We start from the raw sequence: 26,286 nt of genomic DNA, 5'->3' as shown, positions 1-26,286 counted from the left end.
GCAGATATTTCTGAGATCCTGATTGCAATTCTTTTGGATATATACTCCCAGAAGTAGGGCTGCTGGATCATTTAAAAAAAAAAAAAAAAAAAAAGAATGCAACTTTAAAGTTTATTTTATTATTATACAGGCTTTACCTGTACCCAGTATAAATTTAAAAGTGTGAAGGGATATACAGGGAAAGTGGAGTTCCCTCCTACTCACTTATCCTCCCTGGAAGCAAAACTCGTACCAATTTCTTATGTATACCTCAGAGACATTTTTTGTTTGTATAAGCATACAAGTGTTTAATATGATTTTGCCCAAAGAGTAACACACTACACAAACTATTCTGCATTTTGCTTTTTTTTACATAAACATCTTGGTTCTCTTTCCATAGCAGTTCTTGTAGCTGGTGTGTCCTCTTTAATGCCTGCATCGTACTTTTTTCTCTGGATGCTACTTGATCTACCCAGTCCCATAGTGGTGGGCCCCAGTCTTTTGCTATCACAGATGATGCTGCAGTGTAATTCTTGTGTGTGTGTCATTTTGCACCTGTGTGATTATCTATAGGGTAAATTCCTAAAAATGAATTTAGCAAATCAGAATGGTTGTACATTTTAAATATTGTTTGGTTCCTACCAAAGTGCTCTTTGTAAAGATTATAGCGATTTGGATTCTCCGCAGCAGTGTGTGAGAGTTTGTTTCCCCATTCCCTTGCCAAAGGGTGATTAAACTTTTCAATCTTTGCTCATCTGGTAGTGAAAGATGGTATGTCAGTAAAATTTTAATTTGCATTTCCCTTATTCTGAATGTGATCGAACATGTTTTCATATGTCCAGGGCCCTTTTATGTTTCCTTTTCTATGAATTTTTGGTTCATGGTCTCTGAGGTTTTTTTTCCTTATTGAATTGTAGAGGTTCTTTATAAACTGTGATAGGAGTAGCAATTATTTTCCTCAGTCGTTGGTCCTTTTAATGCTTCGTTTATGGTGTTTTTACCATGTAGAAAAATTTCAATTTAAAGAGTTACATTAATTAATCTTTTTTTATCTTCTGGGTTTTTTGTGTTCCTACTGAGGAAGGCCTTTTCTCCCATGGTTTCTTCTAGTACTTCTGTAGCTACATAGTTTACATTTAAATATTTTATGTATTTGGAAATAATTTTGGCAAATGGTATGAGGTCAAAGTCTAACTTCAGTTATTTTGTGTGTTTCAGTACCATGTAGCGAATAATCCATTTTCCTCTACCAATAGAAATTCAGATTTATTTGTGCGTCCATGTGTCCGAATCATTCACTTAGGAACATCGCCCATCTCCTCCTGCTGCCTGCCTTCCCCGACCAACCATTTCAGGCCCTCAGGAGCTCCCCTTCCTCCCCATTTGTCTTCACCATTTCCTTAGTAGTCATTGGAATGTGACTATGTCATGTGCTACCTTGAACAGTCCTGTCGTCATTTTGTCATCTGCTATTGGGAAGTTTTGTATGGTGATTGACAGTGCTGGAATGAAGAGCCCAGCCACATTTTGGGAAACTGGAAAGTGGGAGCCTACTGTGCTTAGTGGCAGCTTCTCCTCCCAGTTCACCTCCCACTTATGGGAGTCTCACTTCCTGTGCCGCCTTGAACACCTCCATCCGCCATTTGTATGGTGACTCCTCCCTCAGAATTAAGGTCTATTTCTCCATGCATTTCCTGCCTGTTGTCAGTTACTACGGCTCTTGCAGTGGTCACCTGCCAGACATGCCTTTTGACTACTGCCGTGTGTGTAGCTCACTGATGCCCGTGTCTTCCTCATCCTAATTGCCTGTTTCGAGTGGGCTGTTGGTTCGGTACAGATCCGAATACTTCTGTCTTCCCAGCCTCATTAGTATCTCCACGTGCCTTGAGGTTCTCCTTGTTTGGTTTTTGAATCACTGTTTTCTGCAGATGGGTGATCTATGTGCTTTTCTGGATCCCCAGTATTTGCTGGCCGTGTTCTATCACATCATCTCCACAATACTTTCTTTAAAATTGTATCAGTTGAGAGCCCCACTGTCCAATGTGGCTCTAGTTAAAAAAAAATTTAAATTGGTCAATCAAAGCATATTTTTTAAAAACCCAAAACATCTCTGAGAAAATCATAACTTGCATGTAAAATGGGATAAAAGACATGGCCTTTCTAGATCAGTTAATGGCACCAGCCCACGATTGCCAACAGGGAACAAAGGTACCAGTGCAGCTTGATTCCCCACCATGCAAACGGAGAAGCTGAGTGCTCCTAGGACTGTGCAGCGGCGGTTTCCCTCCCTGCCTCCTGCCAGTTCTTGATAGCAATCTTGTTACAAACAACTAGAGTCCCTGTTAGGCAAAATATGGTCCTAATTAATTGATTGTGCTACATCCAAAGTACACAAGAGGAGAAACTCTGGATCCATTGATGGAGTGATTTCACAGTAGGGTCTGTCCTCTTGATGGTAGCTTCATGCAGTGACTGTGGGCACTTGGGAACCTGGGCTCTACCCTGCCAGAGGACTCCAGGTCCTCAAGAGACACTAGCGATTCTTTCTCCCACGTGTATTTAGGATCTAACTCCTTCTCACCGTTCATACTACCACCAATGTCATGGTTTCCAGTTGTCACTGGCCACAATGGTTTTGCACTGACATTGTCCAAAGACAACAGAGCAAAAAGGGGTGTATATGTCTGAGTCATTTCTCCTTCAGAAGATGTATCCTTGGGATCCTGCTATCTGCCCTTTTATCCCATTTCCCCACTCCTTCCCTGAAAGCCAAGCAAGAGGAATAAATAAGCTTTACTGTTTTAATGGAAGAAGGCTGACTTTCTGGGTCCAATCTGGAAATTGTGTATGTATGTAGGATACACAAGTCCTACATACTCCTATTTTTCATTCAGCAAATATTTATTGAATGCACTAATCAAATCAGTCCCAGTCCCTGACTTCAGTGGCAGAAGCAGAAGATAAGCAAGTCATCAGTAAATAGTTTCCATTGTAGTAAGTGCTGGGAAGCAAATGAACCTTTGTAGAAAAGCTAAAAAGGGAGAGCCCATCCAAGTGGGGGCTGAGCACAGGGGCTTCGCTGTTGTAGCGGGCACCTCTGGCAAGAGGTTTAGGAAACTGAGTCAGCAAGGAAGGCAAATTGCATTTTCCCAGTGTGGGAGTGGAGAAGGGAAGATAAAGACAGGGATAAAGAAAGGGAATGAGTCCACATCTTTCTTCAAAACATGATCCTGCAGATCTGGACAAGATGGGAGGCTGTCTGGAACAAATCTAGCATTTAGAGAAGAGGCAGTGTGCAGAGGAAGAGTGTGTCGGTCTGGAGAGAGAGGAGAGAGGCGAAGAGGAGATGGCAGGATGGCCTCAGTCTGGGCCAGCCAGGCCTGGCACCGGGTCACACAGGAGGTACTGGTGGCAGTCAGTGCTTTTGGAAGCTGCCAGGAGAATGGTTGGACTGTAAAGCCAAAAGGGGTGAACTTGGAGCTGTGACAGAAGACTGACCACCTTTGGGTTGGAAGACTCACTTGATCTTGGAAAGGAGGGTGGAAATTAAGAGGGAATGAGAGAACAGGGAAGAACTGCTGTATGCCAAGGTCAAGGCCAGTGGAGAGGCTGAAGCATGACATCGGCCAAGTCCTGGAGGAATAGCTTCATGCTTTACATGGGAGCCAGCACGATAGTGTGAGACTCCACATGGGACCCGTCTCTACAGCACACTGCATGGGCCCTGTCTCTCTCTCCTATGGCCAGGCAGCTCGGGTCTGCACTGAAGCAGTGTGTGCAGCAGGATGGAGAAGAGAAAGCAAGAGGGAGACTGAAATCCATGTCCTGCCTTTATGGTGGATGTCTCCAGGATTGTACCAGTGATGACAGAGAAAAGTTGCCTGTTTCTTAGAGCTACCTCTGGGCTTGCTCATTTCATCATGAGAGCTGGTATGTGCCGCTGAAGGTGTGAAGGAAGCGTCTTACATTTCCTTGTTTCAGGGCAAGCAAGTGCCTTTGATAGCTGGGCGCAACCTAGAGCTCCCTCTTCCGCTGTGATTATTAGATCCTCAATCTCATAGCCAGGTTGTGAGGATGATCTCATTGTTCAACATCATTTAATTGCCATTTGATTATTATTTTTGGCCTCTAAGTCTTCATGTTATATTGTCTACTTACGAATTAAGTGATAATTTCAAATATCAGATAATTTTTAAACTTAGTTTGGCTTTTGTTAATGTTTAACTAGAGATTATCATTTATTTTTTAAACAGGAAACACTGAAGGTTTGCTTCTTTCACAAAAAAGATTGTGCTTGAGCTTACTAAAGGGTATTTTCTAAACAGCTTTTTCTGCAAAATTGACATGCAAAAAATTGCACGTATATTTGGCATAGGCATACATGAATGAAACTTTTACCACAATCAAGATAATGCCCATGTCCATCACCCCTAAGAATTTTCTCCTGCCTCTTTGTGATGACTGTTGCCCTTCCCTGTCCCTAAGCAAGCACTTATGTGTCATTATAGACTGGTTTGAACTTTTCAGAATTTTATATAAATGTAATCATGCAGTATATACTCTTTGGGGGGAGTTGACTTCCTTCAAATAGCATAATTGTTTTTAGATTAATTCGTTTTGTGTGTTTCAGTAGTCCATTCCTTTTTTATTGTTGAGTAGTATTCCATTGTATATTGTAAACAAGCCACAACTTGTTTATTTATTTGTTGATAGACATTTAGGTTGTTCCCAATTTTTGGCTAAGAATATTTATGTACAACTCTTTGTATGTTCATGTGCTTTCATTTCTCTTGGGTAATCACAGTTATGCATCACTAGGGATATGTCCTGAGAAATGTGGTGTTGGGTGATTTCATCATTGTGTGAACATCAGAGTGTACTCACTTAAACCTAAATGGTATAGCTGGCTCCTACACATCTAGGCTATATGATATAGTCTCTTGCTCCTAGGCTGCAAACCTATACAGCATGTTACTACACTGAATACTGTAGACCATAGTAACATAATGAGAAGTACTTGTGTATCTAAACATATCTAAATATAGACAAGCTACAGTAAAAATACAGTGTAAAAGATATTAAAAAAATGGTATACTTGTATAGGGCACCTCTCATGCATGGAACTTGCAGGATTGGAAGTTGCTCTAAGTCAGTGAGTGAGTGGTGAATGAATGTGGAGGCCTAAAACGTTACTGTATACTACTGTAGACTTAATAAATGCTGTACAGTTAAGCTACACTAAATTTGTAAAAAATAAAATAATTGTGCCATAATGTTATGATGACTACGATGCCACTAAGCGATAGCAATTTTTCAGCTCCATTATAATCTGTAGGACCACCACTATGCGGTCCTTTGTTGACTGAAACATGGTTATGTGGCATGTGACTATTACTAAAAGTGGAGTGGCTGAGTCGGACGGTAGGTGCATGTTGACCTTTTTAAGAAATTGCCAAACTGTCTTTCAAAATGGCTGTGCACACCAGGGTAATTCTGGCCTTATAAAATGAGATGAAATGTATTCCTTCCTGTTCAACTTTCTAGAAGAGGCTGTGTGGAATTGGTATTATTTCTCCTTTAAATATTTCTTAGAATTCACCAGTGAAGGCATCTGAGACTGGAACTTTCATTGTGGGCAAGTTTAAAGCTACAAATTCAATTTCATTAATACCTACTTATATGTTTCTTCTAGAGTGAGCTTTGGTGGTTTTTGTCTTTCAAGGAAGTTTTCTACTTCATTTAAGTTGTAAAATTTATTAGAGTATAGTTCAGAATAGTCGTTTATTCTTTTAATATCTATAGAATCTGTAGTGATGGTCATATCTTTTGTTCTTAGTACTGGTAATTTATGTTTTCTCTCTTTTCTTCCTAATGCATCTGGCTAGAAACTTATTGATTTTATTGATCTCGAATAACTGGTTTTTGATTTCATTTAATTTCTTGACTGTTTTTGGTGTTATGTTTTATTTATCCTCTATTTCTTTTTCTCTGCTTACTGAGGATGAAAATTCTTCTTTTTCTCAGTTAGGAAATAAGGTCATTGGTTTGAGACTTTTTTTCCTTTTCTAATATAGGCATTTAGTGTTATAAATTTTCCTCTAAGTATTGCTTTTACTGCACCCCACAAATTTTCTTATGCTATGTTTTTATTTTCACTTGGTTCAAAATGCTTCTTAACTTCTCTTTTGATTTTTTTTCTTTATTCCATGGATTATTTTGAAGTATTTATTTGGCTTATAAATATTTGTGGTTTTTCCAGTTATCTTTCTGTTATTGATTTCCAATTTAATAAAATTGTGGTGAACATACTTTGTACAATTTGAATACCTTTAAATTTATTGATATTTGTTTGTAGCCCAGAATATGATCTATTGTGGCAGATGTTTTGTGTGCATTTGAAAAGATTATGTATCCTGATGTTGTGTGAAATGTTCTATAAATATCAATTTGATTGATAGTATTGTTCTAGTATACTATATCCTTAGTGATTTTCTGTCATTTTGTTCTATTACTGATAGAATAGTGAAGAAATCTTGTATGATAATTTTAGATTTGTAAATCTAATTGCAATTCTGTTAGTTTTCTCTCATGTGTTTTGAAGCTCTTTTATTAAGTGCATAAATGTTTACAACTGTTATGTTCTCCTGATGACTTGAGCCCTTTATCGTTTTGAAATGACCTTCTTTATGCCTGGTAACATACCTTATTCTCAAATCTACTTTATCTGATATTAATGTAGACTCTTCAGCTTTTTTTAAAAAAAAAAACCTGAAAAAAAAACCATAGTATTAATATAGAGTATATATTTTCCCTTCTTTTATTTGAACATAATTAGGTTTCATATTAAAAATGGGTTTTCTTGGAGGCAACATGTTGTTGAATCTTCTTTTTTAATCTGACAATCTCCACCTTTTAATTGGAATTTTGGGACCATTTAATGTAATTACAGATTTGGTTGAGTTTAAATCTTTATACTTTGTATTTGTTCCATCTCTTCCTTTTCCTTTTTTTTTTTTTGCCTTTTTTTGGATTGAGTATTCTTTATTAGTATGTTTGTCTCCTTTGTTGCCTTGTTTGTGATGTTATTTTAGTGGTTGCTTTGGGGTTTATAGTACACATTTTAATTTATCATAGCCTGCCTTTCTATTATCTTTTAAAGATATTTAAATATTAATAACAAAAATAAGCGTTATATTTAACCGAGTCATTATCTTTTCTGATTCTCTTTGTTCCTGTGTATTGATCAAGATGGCCATGTCGTATCATTTACCTTCTTCCAACATTTCTTCTGGTACAAGTGTAGATGATAAATGCTTCCTGTTTTCTGTGTCTGAAAAAGTATTTCACTTTAATTTTTGGAAGGTATTTTTTGCAAAGTAAAGAAATTACAGATTTTTTTTTCTTTCATTACTTTAAAGATATTGCTCCACTTTCTTCTACCTTATGTTGCTTCTGACAATAAATCTTCTGTTATATTTTTGTACCTCTGTATCTTTTTTCCTTTGGCTACTTTTAAGACTCTCTCTTTATCATTGGTTTTTAGCAATTTGACTTTGATATATATTGGTATAGTTTTTTTCATGTTTCTTATGCTTGGGAATTATATCTGTGGATTTATAGTTTTCTTCCAACTGGAAAAATTTTCAGTGTTTATTTCTTCAAAAATTTGCGGTACTTTTCATCTCTCCTTTCTTCTGATAATTCCAGTTGCTTGTAAATTGGGCCACTTGAAGTTTTCCCAAAGTTTATTGGTGCTTTGTTGATTTTATTTTCAGTATTTTTTTTCAGTGTGTTTGAGTTTGAATACTTGTGTTACTCTGTCTTCAGGTTCACTAATCATTTTGTCTGCAGTGTCAATCTACTGTTCAACTGATTTTTAATACCTTTCATGCCTTAACATGTTAAATCTCTAGCTTCTTGAATATATTATGACTATAGTCATAATAGCTGTTTTAATATTCTAGCTGACTAAGTCTATCATATGTCTCATTTCTGGATTGGTTTCAGATGATTTACTTCCCCCTTCATTGTGGCTTGTATTTTCTTACTTCTTTGCATGCCTGATCATTTTTTATTAGGTGCCATATCTTGTAAATTTGATCTTGTTGGATGCTAGATGTTTTTGTATTCTTATAAATATTCTTGAGCTTTGTTCTGGGATGTGCTTAACTCGGAAACAGTTTGATCCTTCTTGGTCTTGCATTTTTAGGTTTGTTAGGCAGGACCAGAGCTATGTTTAGTCTAATATTTTTTCACTACTGAGGCAAGACAATTATTAGAACTTTAACCGATGCCCCGTGAATTATGAGGTTTTTCTGTCTGACTATTGGGAATAGGCGCTACTCTCTGCCTGGTGCAATCTCCAGGCACTGTTTGCTCTGATTCATTTGGGTAGTTCTTTCATGGGGCTCAGGTAATTTTCTTACATGTGCTGATCAATCCTCACCTGAAAACTTGAGGGAAACCCTCTGCAGGTATTCAGAGGTCTCTCTCTCTCTGTAGCCCCTTTCTGGTACGTTACACTGCCAGCTTAGCCGCCTTGGCTTCACCAGACTCCCAGCTTTGTCTCCTCTACTCAGGGAGACTTCTGGGCTCTGCCTCGGTTTTCCTTTCTGCACCAGGCCCTGCAAACTTTCTCTAGTCAGTAAGGTGGGGCGATACTGGGAATCACCTCCTTTGCTTTTCATCTCTCAGGAATCACTGATCTTCACCCTCTGATGTCCAGTTTCTTGAGTGCTGTTGTTTCGTTTATGTTGTCTCATTTTCAGTTGTTTCAGGTGCAGGTAAAGCTGGTTCCCCTTACACCATATTGACTGAAAGTAGAGGTCCAAGAGCTTTCCCTCACTGTCCCACTGAAACAGGCCTCCAATTATATGCAGAATATCAGCTGGGTTCGATGTGCCAACTTTTATTTTATGGATAATTTTTATTAGGAAAGCCAATTTCTGGTGAGAGAAAAAAAGCAACATGGAAATGATGGGTTTTGTTGTCCAAAAAGTTGTCCAGTTGCTACAACATGCAGTTTTGTAACATTGCTCATACCACTGATACGGACATCCTAATTCAGTCAGTGTGTGTTGATGGCACTCAGCTAGGCACAGGAGCTATGGAGGAAGGAAGAAAAGTAGGAGCCAAGGACTGTGCTCTGATGAGTTTACAGCCTTGCCGGGAATGACGTTCATTCACAACACAGTGAAGAAACAAAAACCAATCATTTGTGATGATGAGCCAAGAGGCCACATCTAAGAGTTTGGAGAAATAAAGAGCAGCATCCACTGTGGTCATCAAGGAAGGCGTCTCGAAGAACTCAGGTAGAGAGAAGGGGAGAGTGTTTCGGGAAGCAAGGTGTGCTACTAGGCAAAGGAACTAGACTTCTTTGGGGAGCATGAAGGTGAGTGGCTTGATCAGCCTAGGGGACATTTTGGGGGACAGTGGGAGGTGAGTTTAGCTAGTAGGTCAGATTCTGAGATGTCTTTAATTCCTTCTACATTTCAGCTTTTATTGGAGTCCACCAAAACAGTGCCAACTTTTTCTGACAGAGAGAAAATGCTCTCAAAACCCATTCTGTTTCAATCAGCTTTGGACTACATAAGAAACTACCAAAACTATGGCTGAAAACCACCACCATGTATATACCATGCATATGATTCTGTGGGGTGGTAATTTTGGCTGGGCTGCACCTGAGCACTTAATCTGGTCTCAGTCAGGTTCACTCAGGTGTTTGCGGTCAGCTGGTCATTGGACCGTCTTACTCCATACCTAGCAATTGGCTGCCTATCAGCTGACTTGATGGGGCAGCTGGGCACCCTGCCTCGTTCTCCAGCCGCCTAGCCCAGGCTTGTTCAGATGGTGGTGGTTATGGGGTTACCAAGGGCAATGAGGGAGCAAGCCCCAGTGTGCAAACACTTTTCAAGCCTCTGTGTGAATTGAATCACATTTCTGATCGCCACATTGGCCAATGCAAGTCACAGGTTCAGCCCAGATTCAAGGGGATGGATAAAGACAGGTGTTTTGTGGTGGTTCTTTTTTTTTTTTTTTTTTTTTTTTTTTTTTTTTTTGAGCTGCTGCAACGTTTTGTGTCTATTTTTATAAGACACTGTACATACTTTAAAAATTTATTGTGCAATAAACAAACAGAAGAGTGACCTGCTGACTGTTGAGTTTAAACCCATCCCTTTGCTCAAAAAGTAATTGCAGGCTATCCAGCAGACTTAAATTATATTTGGAAAGGTTCTCAAATGTTTTCAAAAGTGAAGCTAGTATGTTTTAATCTCTCCTATTTGTCTTTAAAAGATTTAATGTTTAGTCTATTTGCAGATTATTATAGCAACAAAATGCCAACCCATCATCGAAAAAGAAAGACTGTAGTTGACAGAAAATCTCCCCCTCAGCGTTTGGTCGAGTCATCTCTCTCTGTTGTCTTTGCTCAGCCTGGGCAGTGGGTTTGTTCTGTTAAGAGCCAAGAGACATTCCAAACGACTTAAGATGGAGATTGGACTGGTTGTCTTGTGTTGTTTTTCTGGCAAATCACTTTTCCACTAAAAAAGCAGCAAGTCTTAGAAAAAGGAGAGGTTACTGTTTATGTGTTTAAAAACCTCATTGTATTATGGAACAGATGTACTGTTTGTTTCCTGAATCTAGGAAATCATTGTCATTATCAAGTATATAATTTTGGTTCTTTCTGGAACCAATCCTTTCATTACTCAAGTTAGCATAATGGAAATAATTCTAAATGCCTATGAGCAAAACAATGTCATTTAGTTTACCTCTCTCCTCCTCAAAAAAAAAAAAAGGGGGGGGGTGGGTAATAGAGGAAAGAGGTGACCAAAGTTAAATATTCCTGATTACCATGCAGTGGGTTTTCTGGGTCCCTCACAATAGTGAACACTCCCAGAAAGAGATGGCTGGAGACCATTTGTGACCTCAGCCTGGGATCTGAACATGGGTTCCCAGATCTGCCCCTCACTCAGTGGGGGATGAAAGAATTCAGGGTCCTCCTGAAGCCAACCCAAGGTCAGATGGGCGGTAAGTAGCCAGAGCTACCTTGGTGCCCCTCTCCTTCTGACTCCACATCCTGCTCTCTTTCCATCCTGCTGCTGCATGGACGGGGATCCCTCTCTGATGTACATATATCCCTCCAATATGTGTTACAGTAATATTTGGATTTAAATCTCTCATTTTCCCTTGGATGTCCACTATGATTTCAGAGCATATTTTCCAAAGGAAAGAAAGTTAAAAACTCTCATACTCTTGAGGAAACTCTTTATGGCTTATATGCTAAAGTCTGAAAAATGAGCCCTGAGTTTCTGTGATATCTACGCACTCATTTTCAAGCACCTGTGCCTTGTAATGTACCCCTGAGTTTTCACCCGTAGCCCCGGTGCCTGACAGCCTCACAACTAGAAGACAGTGCTGAAGGGCACATCCACGTTTATACACCAGGGGACACAGTCCCTCTTCCCCTCTTAGGGTGGTGACAGGCTTGGGTTCTGGTAGGTCTTTTTCACTTGTGAAGGTGCTAGTCAATTTCGATGTTATTTACTCAGCAACTATGTGTCTTGCACTTTAAATTCCCTTTGTGGTTCTTCGTGTATTCTTAAAACGGAGGTCAGTAAACTGTGCTCTTTGATGAGCACAGGGCTTAGGGCTGAAGTTCTTGGAACTCTTGTCACTTGGGCGGGAGAACATGAGTACAAATAACATTAACTGAGACAACAAGGGGAGCATCTCGGTGCAGCTCAGAGACTTACTCTCCACGAAGACAGATACGTGGAGCTGTCAGATCCAAGCACGTGCCCCTGAGGGTGAATTCTGGGTTAAGATGTCACATAAACTGTCATGCAAAGAGAAGGAAGATTGGATAATACTCTGACGCATGCTGCTTGTGGATTTGGCTCCTCTGTAATAGAAATAACTTTTTTTCCAAAAAGTTTAATTTGAAATGTACTGTTATTTCTAGGGATTTTTCATTGCCAATACAATTTTTTGTTGACCTTTATTCCTTTCTCTAGTATCTTAGGCTCCTTTGAGCTCAGGGTACTCCCCGCAGTGAGAGGCTAGGTGAGAACTCCCATGACTGTCAGCACACTGGGTGTTCAGCCATGGGACAGGCCTCCTGCACACCCTGGGAAGGCTGGCCATTCGTGTCCCCACCCTCCACAGCAATTTCCCTGCACTGGAGATCCGGGCCAGCTATTGTCCCTGGCAGTTCTTAGCTCTGTCCCTGTGGCTCTGTTATTAACATGTCTCAGTCCCTCTCTATGTGGTTCTCTCCTTTCTGTCTCTTTGTTTCCTGCTGCCACCACCTCCCTATCCACCCTCAGCATCATTTTTTATGCTTGTAACTGGGGTTCATTTTCTATTTTGGCTTCTCATATCTTGGTCTCGTACAAGGCCACCAAGGGCCTCTCGACCTCCAGACCATTTGTCCTCTCCTTCTTCCAAATGCTTGTTCTCTCCCCACCTCCCAGTTCGGAGTCCTGGGTGCATTACTGTGGTTAGCTCAGCCTTCTGCACCAGGAGTCCCATATGCCACTGGACAGCCTGCCTTTGGATGAGCTTGCTTTTAGGTCAGGAACCCACCCTGCATTCCTGCACCGTTGCTAGGGGATAGGGTCTTGTGCAAAAGCTGCTTCTCTATAAGCTATCATTATGTGTTTTCCCTTAGAGAATGGGCTGGGGTGTGAAAGCACTGAGACTAGCATATACAAATTATTCTGACTTCATGCATCCTCTTTATTCAATAATTAACTGATTCATCAGGCAGGCAGTGAGGCTCTTCTACATGCCAGGGCACAGATGAATGAGAAACTAGGATCTAACCCCAAAACTTAGGCTGCCAAGAAAAAAATATGACACATACATGGAAATAATGAAGACCAAATTCAGAGCAGTGGTAATCTCTAGGGAACAAATGATAAAATAAGTAATTATGCTGACACGTGTATCATGACAGGTGCTGCAGGAATGGTACTTTACTAAATACCAGTGGCATGGAGAGAGGGCATCAGTAAGCACTGGGACCCTGGCCTGACAGCTGATTTAAAAGTCCAGCTCTGCTATGTGCTAAATGTAACTTCTCTGTGCCTCAGTTTCCTCATGTATAAAGAAGGGGATAACAGAACTTAGCTCTTTTAATTCACACAAGAGGTTGTATAGGTTAAAGGAGCTATTACATGTAAAGAAACTGGCACACCATGTCATCTCCATAAATGCTAACTGTTATTACCTACCATATCTCAGTGAAATAGAGTTTCGGCTCCAGATGTCCCAGTGTGGCAGGCTCTAACCAGGTGGGATTTCTGGAGCAGACCCTGGGGCTGGTAAGGTGAAGATTAAATATTGCAATTCCCCTTACTCAGAGTATATCATCCACTCTCTTGCAAAATCTCTGTGGCCTCTCGCCACCTGCATTCCTGTGTGGCTTCCCTGGGTTGCAGCTGCCTTGGGTGTAACTGCAGATGACTTCAGCCTTGCAGGTGCGTGCCGGTGTGGCGTGCGGTCCTGGCAACTGACCCAGCTGGTAGCCGTATTGGGAAGGTTCAGATCAAACCCCCAGCCCACTGGAGCCCGTCGGCTTTGGGAACTGCCAGCGTTCTCCAGACCTGGCCTTGAGGACTACAGTACAACCCCCCGACCATCCCCTACCTCCCCCATCCCTGCCTGCCACAGATTTTAGACTCCCAGCATGGAGTAATATCTATTGTGTGCCTTCTATGGCCCAGATGCTGTTCTAAGCAAATTCTCATTTACACTCTCATTTCAACCTTACAGTACCTTATGAGTTAGAAATAGGATTATCCCCATTTTACAAATATGTAAACCGAGGTTCAGAGAGGGTGAGTGGCCAGCCACACTCAAGTTTTCTCATTCCAAGCCCTGTGCTCATTCCTTTATGCCATGGCTGGTCCCCAGACAAGCCAAGATAAACATTGCAACAACTTCCCATCATTGTAGGCATTTTCCTGGAAGAACTTAATGTGAAAGAGAAAAATCTGTTAAAGATGCCTTTCTGAAGAAAAGACTTTACCATGCTAGCTTGAATTTTGGTGCTTTTCTTTTTAATGATAGTTTGGGGTATCCCCTTTGGTTAAAATGTAGTCCAGCATTGGTATTATACCTCGAACCCACTTCCAGAAATAGGATTTATTAGGGACATGGTTTGTATTCCCATGTTGAGCTTATCCAGGTAACAAGGGATATAGAGAAATTTAGCTTATTAATATTTATAGATCTTTGTTTCCCGTAGAACCAAGGAACTTTAGAACAGATAAGCTCATGAGAGTCCTTCAGTTCTTTCCTCCTGCTACAAGGATCTGTTAGGACATTCGAGAATGGATCTTGCATTACTCAAGGCATTTGCTGTATTTCAGGAAAAGAGCTATTCCTTGTTGCTTATAGTTAGAAGCTCCCATTTCAGTTCTTCCAATACTGAAGTGGTTAAGGAGCCTCCACGTATTGTGAATGCTGCCTGCTGGTGTGTGCACGGGTGAACTCTGGCCTCAGAGCCAATGTGGGATCTGATTTTGCAAGATCCAAGTGGGCAGGAAGATGATCTATGTGTCCTTTCCTTAGAGACTCCCGGGAAGGAATGACAGCATCCTCTAGACTCAATTGGACACTACTTAAAGTTTTCAAGTTCTAACACTAGTCTGATTCTAAACAATTTTAAACAAGCTCTAATATTCTCATTTTAAACAAGGAAAGGATGTTAATGTCTGTATAGAGAAGCATCAGTGTGACCAGTTATAGTCACTAATGATTGATTGTAAAAGCTGAGATGTTTAGAACAAGCTGAAGTCACAAATGTAAAGGAAATGGTGAGCTGCTCATCCAATGAATGTAGACCAACAGTATAGCTCCTGTCTCTTCCCTCTGAAAAGAACTCAGGAGGCCAGGCTGCTAGTCCTGGAGGAGGAACCACACAGGGCAGACTGCAAAGCTGGGCTTGATCAAATTCCCCATTTAGGAGGAAAACAACCCCCAAAATCATTCTGCTGTATAGAGTACCTTATTTTTGGTTTTGTTTCTAAATTCTGGAACTGGATATAACTTTTGATGTTCAGCTAGCTTGGGGCTTCAAAGATAATTTGATAATAAATAAAAGTTATTTATCTACCCAAGAAGGACTTTTGAGTCTTAAAGAGAAATAGATTGACTTTAAAAAAAAACATATTCCAGGCTTATAGGAAAGTTTAGACAATTACAGAAAATTATAGAGCAGTAAAGATCATTATATGTAAAACTGAAGTCCTCATCTGTTTGATTTCACTTCTTTCCTGGAGATGATCACTACCTCAAATTTGGTATTTATCATTTCCATATATGTTTTTGTATTTTTACTAAATATGTGTTTCCCTGCATGTTGTATAATTGTACCTTGCATTTACTTAAACTTCATAGAAATGATAGCATACTCCTCCTATTATTCAAACTACTTTTTACTGTCAATATAGTCTGCTTTTGAGAATTATACATGTTTGTCCATACATTCTAGTTTATTTTCACAGGTATAGAGTATTCATTTGTAAAAATATGCTATAATTTATTTTTATTTTCCTGTTTATAAATATGTTATTTCTAATTATTAACCAATATCAGTACAAAACAGTACAACATACAGTATTCTTTATTATGCATGTCTGTCATCTTTACGCATGCAAAAGTTACACTTTGATATAAACCTAAAAGTGGAATTTCTAGGTTGTATGATATACATATCTTCAAAGGTATTAAGTATGTCTCCAAAATGATTGTATCAACTTAGACTTGTAGAAGCAATGTAAGAGAGTTCTTCTGTGCCAGTGCCTAGTGTCTTCAGATGTTAATTTTTGTCAATCTGCAATCCTATAGGTGCAAAACACTATCAATGTGAATTCAGCTTGCATTTCTCTTCCCTAGTTCTAGTGACTATGAGTGTCACTCATACATTCATTGGCCATTTAACTTTCTTGATCAGTGAAATGCTCATTATCCTTTGCCCATTTTTGCCCTGGGTAGTTTGTGTTTTTCATACTGATTTGAGGGGGTTCTTTTTGGATTATGTATAATGATCCTTTGTGGTTTATACATGTTATGAGTAGCTTCTCCCAGGCTGTTGCTTTTCTTTATTCTTTTTTTTTTTTTTTTTTTTACTTTTTTTCTTTTTTTTTACTTCATCTTATTATTATGGGGGATACAGAATTTCAGGTTACATACGTTGCCCATGTACCGCCTGTCCCCCCAAGTCAGAGCTCCAGGCGTGTCCGTTCCCCAGACAGTGTGCGTTGCACCCATCATGTAGTCTTTCAATGTATGTACATTTAAAATTTAAATATGTGCAAATTTATCAAGTCTTTTTTTTTTTTTTTGGTTGCTCTTTTTGGGTGCCGTTCTAAAAAATTCTTTCCTATTTGAGATCTGAAAGTTTTAAAGTTTTGCTTTTTACATTTTTTACTTAAACTACCTAGAATTTATTTTTATGTTTGGTATGAGGAAGGGCTAGCTGTATTTTGTTTTATATGGCTAACAGTTGTCTCTGCACCATTTGTTAAACAGTCCATCGCTTTCCCACCAGTATGTGATGACACATCTGATGTGAATCAGGATCCCAGATGTGTATGAATCTGTGTCCTGGCTCCCTCTGCCACTGCATCAGTCCATGTTTCCGTTCATGCACCAAGACTGCATGCACAGTTGATCGTTGTGGTTTTAGAATGGGCTTGATATCTAGCGGGGCCGGCGCTCTGCTTTGTTCTTATCCAAAATTCTCTTGTTATCCTTGAAACCACAGGTCCTGCATAAAAATTTTGGACTCAGCTTGTAAAGTTTCATGAGAAATTCTTTTGGGATGTTGATTTGGAAATGTGTTAATTGAAAAAAGGAGAATTGGCATCTTCACTACATTGAATCTTTCTACACATAAATGTGATATAGCTTTCATTTGACTCTTTTAATAAAGTTTATAAAGGTGTCTTATAATTAGCTTATGGTTAACTTGGTAAATTGTTGCTGGTATATAAAAATACAATTGATATTTATGTTTTATATACAGAAACCTTGCTAGACTCTTAATTCTAATAATTTGTAGATTTTCTTGGATTATCTATATAAATGGCCAGATTATCTTCAAATAATGGCATGTTGTACTTCTTTCCCTTCCTTGTGCTTTTTATTCTTCTTAGTGCACTGGCTAGGACCACCACAATAATGTCACATATAAGTAATGATGGGGGTATCCTTGTATCATTTCTAACATTAAACTGTTCTTAATGTTTCAGCATTAAGAATGATGCTTACTGTAGTTTTAAAAAATTTTTCTAAAACTAAGATAAAAATATTTCTGAAATATATTTTATCAATTTATTCAAGAATACAGCTTGGGTAAAATTCTGCTTGAAATCAGTGAAAATACACCTGTGAGGTGGAGAACACAGGTCTCCTAGTGCAGGAGAAAGATTTGGAAAAAACTTACAGTAAGCATCTTTTCCTAAATAGTCATTGTCAGGCTACAAAAGTTTTCTTCAATTTGTAGACTTGTTAAAAGTTTTTATAACAAGTGGTTGTTGAGTTTAAAGCTTTCTCTGCATCTACAGAGATAGTCATGGGTTTTTTTCCCTATAAACTATTAATGTGGTAAATTACATTCACTGATGTTCTCAACTCAAACTATCCTTACATTCATTGGACAAACTCAACATGATTTTATTTCAGATTTTTGCCGTGGTGTTCATAATTGCAAACAGTTTCTGTTTGCAATAAGTTTCTGTTCTCATGTTCTGTGTTTTTCTTTTCTGACCTGAGTTATTTGGAAGTGTTTTAATTTCTCCAATTTTACAATTTTTTTTTTTCAAATTTATCTTTTTGTTATTTTCAACTCAATTGCATTATGGTCAGGAAGGTAGTTCTCATATGAAACCAATTCTTGACATTCATTCTTGAACTTTGTGCCAGAAATGGTGGTCAGTTTTTGAATAGTCTTTGTGTATTTGAGAAGAATGTGTTTTCTCTAATTTGGGGCACCAGGTTATATATATGTTAATCTTTTAGATAAAATCAGATTAAGCAAATTTATTATATCCATAAAAATTTTTATCAATTACTATGCAAGAGGGTATAGTAAAACCCTTCACTCTGATTATGGATTAGGTTTGGCAGCATATAACAGGGGGGGAAAAAACACAAAATAACAGTAGCTAACAAAAGATAGACGTTATACAATGTGGTCTGGACTCCTTTTATGTGAAAGATAAATTCTGTCTATGCCTAAGTGTCCAGGGCTGATGTAGTAGCTCCAAAGTGAGCCTAGAATATAGGATTTGGTCACTCCCTTCCTGTAGTTGTCAGGGATGGTGGTTTCTTCCTTCCACGGTCCCCTGCCACCTCTGACTGATAGCTAAAGGTGGCTCACCTTTTCTAGGGAGAGCATCTGTGAGACTTAAGGCAGTTGTGTGTGATAATCAAATCTTTCTCCTGCACTAAGAGCCCTGTGTTCTTCACCTTACAGGTATATTTTCACTGAATTCAAGTAGAATTTTATCCAAGCTATATTCTTGGATAAATAAATTGATAGAATATATTTTAGAGATATGTTTATCTTAGTTTTAGAAATGTTTTTCCCCCATAAATGAAGGTTCAATTGTCCATAACAGATTGTAATATTCCCCAGAGACCCAACAGACTCCTTTACATGACTAACCCCTGTGACATGGTTGCGTACTTACTTTCTCTGGGAATTAACATTGAATTCCCTGAATTAACATTTCCTGGGGTACCCACCCCTGTGGTTATCCACTGAGGCCTTCACGCACTCATGCACCTGCTCAGCCTCATTATGCCATTTTCAGTGAACAGTCCAAATTGCGGGTATGGTACTACCAATCATCAAGAGCTGTCCTTTGAACAATCTTGGATACTTCTTGACATAGAATGAAATTTCCTTAATTTCGTTCACATTTCAGACCATTGCTAGTCTTTTCCTCCTCATCTCTCATCTCATTACCTTGTTTTAAGATAACACAATTGGCCGGGCGCGGTGGCTCATGCCTGTAATCCTAGCACTCTGGGAGGCTGAGGTGGGTGGATCGCTCAAGGTCAGGAGTTCGAGACCAGCCTGAGCAAGAGTGAGACCCCGTCTCTACTAAAAATAGAAAGAAATTATCTGGCCAACTAAAATATATATAGAAAAAAAATTAGCCGGGCGTGGTGGTGCATGCCTGTATTCCCAGCTACTTGGGAGGCTGAGGCAGTAGGATTGCTTAAGCCCAGGAGTTTGAGGTTGCTGTGAGCTAGGCTGATGCCATGGCATTCACTCTAGCCTGGGCAACAAAGCAAGACTCTGTCAAAAAAAAAAAAAAACCCAAAAACAAAAAGATAACACAATTATTCTGAGGAATCATGTTGAGAAATTGGTGTATAGTAAAATATTTTTAGCACATGTATAATAGAAAACAGTTTTAGATTAAAAGTTGATTCCAGCTCATCAAACTCTTAACATACATCCACCTTAAAATATATATGGGATGTATTTATATTTTATGCATATTTCTGAAATAGCTTTTATTATAACACCCATTATTGATGACTGCTTACGTGCCAAGCATGTTGCTTGGTATTTGGGGTATATTATCACCTTTTTGTCCTGCCAGCTCTTGCAAGCAGGTTACTTGTCCCCATTCACAGACAAAAATTTTGAAACAAGACCTGAGACACTCGATAAGTTTCCCCCAAGCATTGCCTAGGTATTGGCAGACCCTCAATTCCTACCAAGGTCTGACTCATTCCCCCTTCAGTGCTTGTAATCACAGGCCAAGCAACTGAGACACTAACTCATTGTATCTTCAGGTCATCACTGAGTGGTCTTGTCACGTCATCCTTTAGGCAGCACCAAGAGTCACTGGCTGCAGAGAGAGAGAGGCGGCGGCAGGAGAGAGAAGAAAGGTTGCAGAGAATAGAACGGGAAGAAAGAAACAAATTCAGGTAAGAAGGATTTTAGGATTTTTTAAAATAATGAATTGAAGATTAAAGCACATGACTTTAAAGCTGTATGTAATTAATGCTGGTGTTAAGGGTTAGAAAGTAATGTGTTGGCTTCAAATCCTGTCTGTGTCTTTAAGGAAGAGAAAGACATACCTGAAATAGGCTAGATTTGGTTTAGTCTGACCTTTCTTTCTCCAGCCATATGGCAGGAAGTGCAGATAGCCAAACACAATTAGGGATTTGTATGTTCTTGGATCGTCTGTTGTTTAAAATAGTCTTTTCCAGACCTTCCTGATGATGGAGAGCCTAATTGTTTTAACTTAATTTGCCATCTCTCCCTAGTGCACTTCATGTTTTATTCATATTCTATTGGATACCTAGATGCTTTTCCTACCTTCTGGTTTGCTTTTTGCTTCCTGTAACAATCATCAACATATTTTTTTAAAGAACAATCTGTCTTCCAATGTGGGGGGGAAGTCATTGTGTTGGTTACTCTCAGCCCATTGCTTGCTGGTCTCTGTCCAGCTCTGGGGATGTGTTCCTGGGCATGGCCCATTCCACGTTACATTTCTTGGCCTGTCTGTCCCCGCTAAGTCCAGTGTCCCTGGGCTTCTCCTTCAGCCAGTTCACCTGTTCTCTGCATCCTGCAGCTTCACCTCCTTCATGCCTCTCTCCTGGGCTTCATGCTGTGCTGTGCTTTATGGATACAAAACACTTGCTGAATCTTGCCTTGCACATTTGATTCCTTCCACTCTTCTTACCTCCCTTCCCACCTCCTTTCCCTCCCCCTCCCCTCCTCCTGTATTTTCTCTCCCTTCCTCCAACTTCCTACTCCTCTCTCCTATAGCTTCTCCCCGCTTCACTTGCTGTTTCCTTGGTTCACTTTCTGTCCCAAACCATATTCCCATGAATTACTCCCAGTTAAAACTACAAGGAATGTAAGACATTTTCAGTGAAGATTTACAGATTCAATAACTTAGTTTTTTTCAGAAGCCAAGAAGAGTATGTTTAATTGTAGAAATGATCGAAATATGAGTAGAGTTGTGAAGTTGCTTAAACTGTAAGTCACTGCTTCATGAAAACAGTGGGTGAAATGCTAATCCTAGCTTCTGTAAGACTGGGTGAACGGGCTGCATGAAGTAGATTGTTGGGCATACCCAGAGCTGTCAGATCTCTACTAAACGATACATGGAAACGCCGGCCTTGTATGCACCATTTCTCATGAGGTAGTTCTGGAAGTTGTCAGTTCTGGAACGATCAATTCTTGAAACCCCTGAAATAGGTTAAATGCTTCCTAATTTATGGTTTTCTGAGAGATCTGCATATTTTACTGCCAAATAGTAGCAGGAATCTGACTGAAATATGTGGAAAATTCAGAGATTAGCTTGCATCCAAGGGTACCAGTTTTTGGTAAAATGGAATCATCCTGTTTCCTACTGCATCACTGCATGCGACTGTGAATCATGGGAAGTATGCACGGAACTCTGAACACCTAAATGTAAAAGGGAGCAGGTGAATTGGGAAAGGAGACGAAAACTCAAAGTTCTACCAAACCCATGAGAATTTACCATTTTTTTTTTTACCTCCAGTATAACTTGGCATGTACTCAAAGGCACCCCAAATCTAGAAGCACATACTAAATGTGGACCAAAAGAGCTCCCCCAAAAAATCCCTCTTGTTATGGACTGAGGCATGGTAAGGGGAATGGTTAAGGGTTAGAGAGTAGAGAAATCCTGTTTTTTCTTTCTCTCCTACCCCAGTCTCCAGTCAATATTGCTAAGGAAGCACAGTGATGGCAGCAATGTTCAGGCAGGTGCCTAAAACTCTAAGGGAGGGGAACTCTTCCTCTGGCCAAAAAAGCTCTGCAACCCAACAGTCAGTAGGCAAATCATAAGCTCTCCCTCCTCTTGCTGCATTGCTCTGGATGCACATGCGGTTACCAAAAGCATACAGCAGAACAGGGAAAATGAAGCCCAAGCTTTTTCCAGCTTGAGGACCAGGAAGGGAAACCCAAGATGAGCCAGAAAGTGTTAGGAAAGTCACAAAGAGCAGGGAGATGAAGAGAGCCCTCCTGATGACTCTCCAATTTACATCTGTGTGGCTTTGAACCTAAACAGCACGACATAGACTTTGAGAACTAAGGACAGAGTGGATCACCACCCGGGTCCCAGAAAACTGAGTTAATATTAGAGCTAATATCAGAAGACAGGTTATAAGACACAGGGTGAACCTAACCTGGTTGATTGCCTGCTATTACAAAACCAAATCATAGAGTTTAAATAAGATCCAAAATATCATCACAAAATATGTAAAATGTACAGAGTACAGTCCAAAATAACTTGTCATACAAAGAACTGGGAAAACTTTAACTCAGAGAAAAAAAAAAATCAAAAAATGCTAACCACAAAAGGACTTAGATGTTGTAATTATCAAAGACTTTAAAGTAGCCATTATAAACACGCATCAAGATGTAAGGAGAAATACTCTTGAAACAAATAAAAAGATAAGGCTCTGAAAAGAAATAAAAGATATAAGGAAGAATTGAATGAAAATACATATAGAACTGGAAAATTCAAAAACCAAAATTAAAAATTCATCAGATGGGCTCAATAGAAGAATGGCAATGAGAGAAGAAAGTCAGTAACCTGAAGTTAGAACAAATAGAAATTTTCCAACCTGAAAACTAAACAACACAAACAAAAATTGAACAGAGTGAACAGGGCCTTAACGACCCATGTAGTAATACCAAAATGTCTAGCATTCATGTCGTTGGAGTCCCAGAAGTATAGGACAATAGGGCAGGAATGCATTGTAATATATATTCAGCCATTATGTCCTTCGTATATTGGCAGAGTGAGGATTAGACCAGGATGCCTGTCATCAGAGACATGCTCATAACTGTTCATTTTTTGCTCTTGGTTTCAAATGAGTCTTCAGTTGTCATTTAAGAACACAGAGAGATCCTGGCAAAATGACCCTTGTCCAGGAAGGAATGACACACATCAAGACAGACCATAGGCAAATATTAATTATGGTGATTGCAGTTCCATATTTCTGAAGATGTGTATGAAAAAAAATTCAAGAAAAGGAAATAGGAAAAGCTTTATAAAGTGGTCCCTGGGATTATCCAAGTGGCTGACTTTTCATCAGCCATCTCACTGATTTACATTGCTCATGCTCCTTGTGCTTTTTGCAACACATCTAAAATGTGTTTCTTACCTGTTGTGATTTTCATTGAATGTGGTCTTAAGCTTCCTGGGTTATTGGAAATTTTAGTTCTAGTGTGGAAAGTGACGAGGATAGATGCTTATAAATGATGACAAATCTGAGTCCTTGTTGCATTTTTCCCCCATCCTAATCTGCTTCATTCCCTCTGACTTAATTGTCTCTTTAATATCCAGTTACCAGTGTACCAAGGGGTAGAATACTTGAGCTACATTATGAGGTCCAATGTAGAAAACAATGATGTCAGCATTCTCCAGGAAAATAAATAGTCCACTGAGAAGTGATTGACCACATTCTTTTTTTTTTTCTTTTGAGACAAGGTCTTGCCCTGTCGCCCAGGCTGGAGTACAGTGGTATCTTTATAGCTCATTGCAACCTTAAATTCCTGGGCTCAGGCAATCCTCCTACCTCAGCCTCCTAGTAGCCGGGACTACAAGTGTGTGTCACCAAACCTGGCTAATTTTTCTGTTTTTTGTAGACGCAGGGTCTCCTTCTTGCTCAGGCTGGTCTCGAACTCCTGACCTCCAGTGATCCTCCCTCCTTGGCTTCTCAGAGTACTAGGATTATAGGCATGAGCCGTTGTGCCTGGCCTGACCATGTAGTCTTAAACTTAGATTCACATTGGAATCTTACCAGCAGGAACAGAAAAACAAAACATTAAAATTGGATGAAGTTGGGCATCTTGTGGGTACAGACAAAGGAGAATGCACAAAGCAAGAGCCTCCAGTGATCCCAGCATAGAAACTGGGAGTGTGATGGATGTGGAGAAAGGATGTCCAGGCTCTGGAGTACAACATACATGGCCAAGGCACTTGGGCTCACTTAGATTTAGTTCTCAAGACGGATGTGGTGAAGCTGCTAGAGCTTAACTGGATGCCAATCACCTCCAGAGACTATTGCTTGCTTGGAATTGCTGTATTTTATTAAGTACTTTTTAAAAATTCTTTTCCCTCCTCCCTCATATACTTTCATTCTTTCTGAAGAGTAATTATAGTGTGTCTGGGCGAATCCAGAGACCCTGTGATTTTATTGAAAACCAATTGTATTCTGTACTTGTAAAGGATAGTCCTTAAACTTCACTTTTAAAAATTCATCTGCAACCATTTTTCATTTCTGAGGCAATAGTGGGCTTTCATGATATACTGTTATCATTTCTTGGGAATTTTGTGAGCATCTAATTCTGTTATTTTCCTTTCCTTATTTGTTTTGCAAATTTCCATTAGCCGAGAGTATTTAGACAAAAGAGAGGAGCAAAGACAAGCAAGAGAAGAAAGGTTTGTATATTTCTTCTTTTCCATTGTACCCAAATGGCATGCGACTTTGCACTGTTAATCAAGCATGCTGAGGAGACTGTGTTCTTACAATAGCTTCACCTGGGATGCCTAAGACCTTGGATAACTGCTATGTTGCTGACTAGAGTATCCTGGTTATACACATTTTCAAGCAAAGTTCAGATTTATTGTTTAGTGCATTTGTGGTGAAATGTGTGTGTCTGGTCCTCTCAAACTCTTCTCCAAATGAGCACATGAGTATTAGCATATTGACGTATGGTGTGTATTTGTACTTGCAGCGTCACTAATGAGCCTGGGTTAGGGATCCCTACTGTGTGCTTCTCTGCCACTTACTTGGTCGCCATTCCTTCAATAAACCGAGCACACACACTGTGCCGAGCACTGGGTAGGGTGCAACACTTGCATGAGATTCTTGCTGGTTGTGCCCGATCACTTACTTGTCTCCCTACTGAACAACACTCAGTTCCTGAATGGCAGGAACCATGCCTGGTTTTCCTTGGTTCCCCTAGTTCCTACCACAATGCCTGGCACTTAGGAGTGATATGTGGGATATGTGAGCAAATGAACCAACAGCTGGGTTTAAAATATTCAAACTGTAAGCTAGTTTATTAATTTCAGTGGAAACATGCTTTAAATCCCAGCAAAGATAGTAAGCTAATCTATTCAGTGTCCCATGAATGTAGTTAAGCAGAGGGAGCTGCTTTTGCAAGTAGATTGGCGAAAGACAAGTTTTTACCCCCTGGGTCACAACACAGCCTGCAGTTGTCCCCTCTACCACCAGGTGGGGTTACTGCATGGAGAGGTGGAAAGGCTGATTTTATTATACGTTTTATACCACAGCCAGTTGGGAGCCTAACTATTTCTGGACTATGACAATGAGAAGTGGAATTGTGCTAATTTTTAAAATACCAGCTAAATAGATCAGGGCAGTCTGAGATAGGGAAGAGTGGGAACTGCTTGTGTTCAATTAAAAAATTAGATGCTTAGATCAGCTTCATAAATAAAACTATGACATTGCTTTAACTCTAACATTCTACTAGATTATTGTCCTAATAACCACCTGTGGCTAGCAAAGTTAGAGTGAAAGATGCTGGTGAAGAAACAAGAACTAACTAGTACCTGTTTTTGACATCAGAGGGCATAGCATATATTTACGGTGAAGATGCTGTTGACTTTCTGCTCAGGCAGAAGGAACTAGATTTAATTTTTTTAGTTCTTCCTGCAGATTCTGCCCTTCCTTGAGCTTTTGACAACTAGACTGTCGGGTTCTGTCTGCACAGGCAAAGCTTGGCAGCTCCCAGGGAGATGTCTGGGTGCTGTGTCAAGGTCTGAACTGGCTCAGACTGACTTCCAAATCTTCCCAAACCACTGAAGTCCAGCTCTTTCTGAGTATTATTTACTGCTCTTTTTTTTTTTTCCAAACAGAGCTTTACTTATGTCTGGGAAACTCGTGCAGAGGAGGTTGCTACTCCCCTCCTCCCTCCTTTGGTTCTACCCTTAGTCCTTGATCTCGGGCGTCCCATTGGGCCAGGTGTAGGAGCAGGCCCTCCAGCCCCCGGGGCTTCTCCCCTTACAGCCCACCTGTCTGTTTACACGCAGGTCTGGGGAAGCAGCCCAGCATTCCCTTTGGTTTGGACTGGCCACTTTTCTTTGTTTCCTCCTTGCATTACCTGGTGAAGATGGAAGTGAAGGACATAGACTTTTATCCTTGTTTGGAAAGCTATTGGGGGTTCCTGGTAAGCCAGGAAAAGATAAGATTTCCAAATACAATGGAATTTGGAAATGGATGGAGAAACTAATAGGAATCAGAGGTAGAAAGAGGTCCAGAAATAAA

The 26,286-nt window shown here is 39.7% G+C and overlaps 1 protein-coding gene across 3 annotated transcripts in view; it reads left to right on the top strand.

The window, feature by feature from the left end:
- The window catches only part of FHOD3 (formin homology 2 domain containing 3), a 428,111-nt gene that overhangs the window by 325,287 nt on the left and 76,538 nt on the right, over positions 1 to 26,286 (top strand). For 2 of the 3 annotated variants that reach the window (XM_069468094.1, XM_069468093.1), the window contains 2 exons: positions 19,801 to 19,935; positions 24,384 to 24,434. In XM_069468094.1, coding sequence (XP_069324195.1) covers positions 19,801 to 19,935; positions 24,384 to 24,434 — 186 coding nt within the window. The remainder of the gene's footprint in view (positions 1 to 19,800; positions 19,936 to 24,383; positions 24,435 to 26,286) is intronic. The other variant, XM_069468095.1, reaches the window with a different exon arrangement.

The sequence above is a fragment of the Eulemur rufifrons genome, chromosome 5, assembly GCF_041146395.1.
Source record: "Eulemur rufifrons isolate Redbay chromosome 5, OSU_ERuf_1, whole genome shotgun sequence".
Classification (NCBI taxonomy): domain Eukaryota; kingdom Metazoa; phylum Chordata; class Mammalia; order Primates; family Lemuridae; genus Eulemur; species Eulemur rufifrons.
The sequence above is the reverse complement of the archived record's forward strand: the minus strand, read 5'-3'. Positions and strand labels throughout refer to the sequence as shown.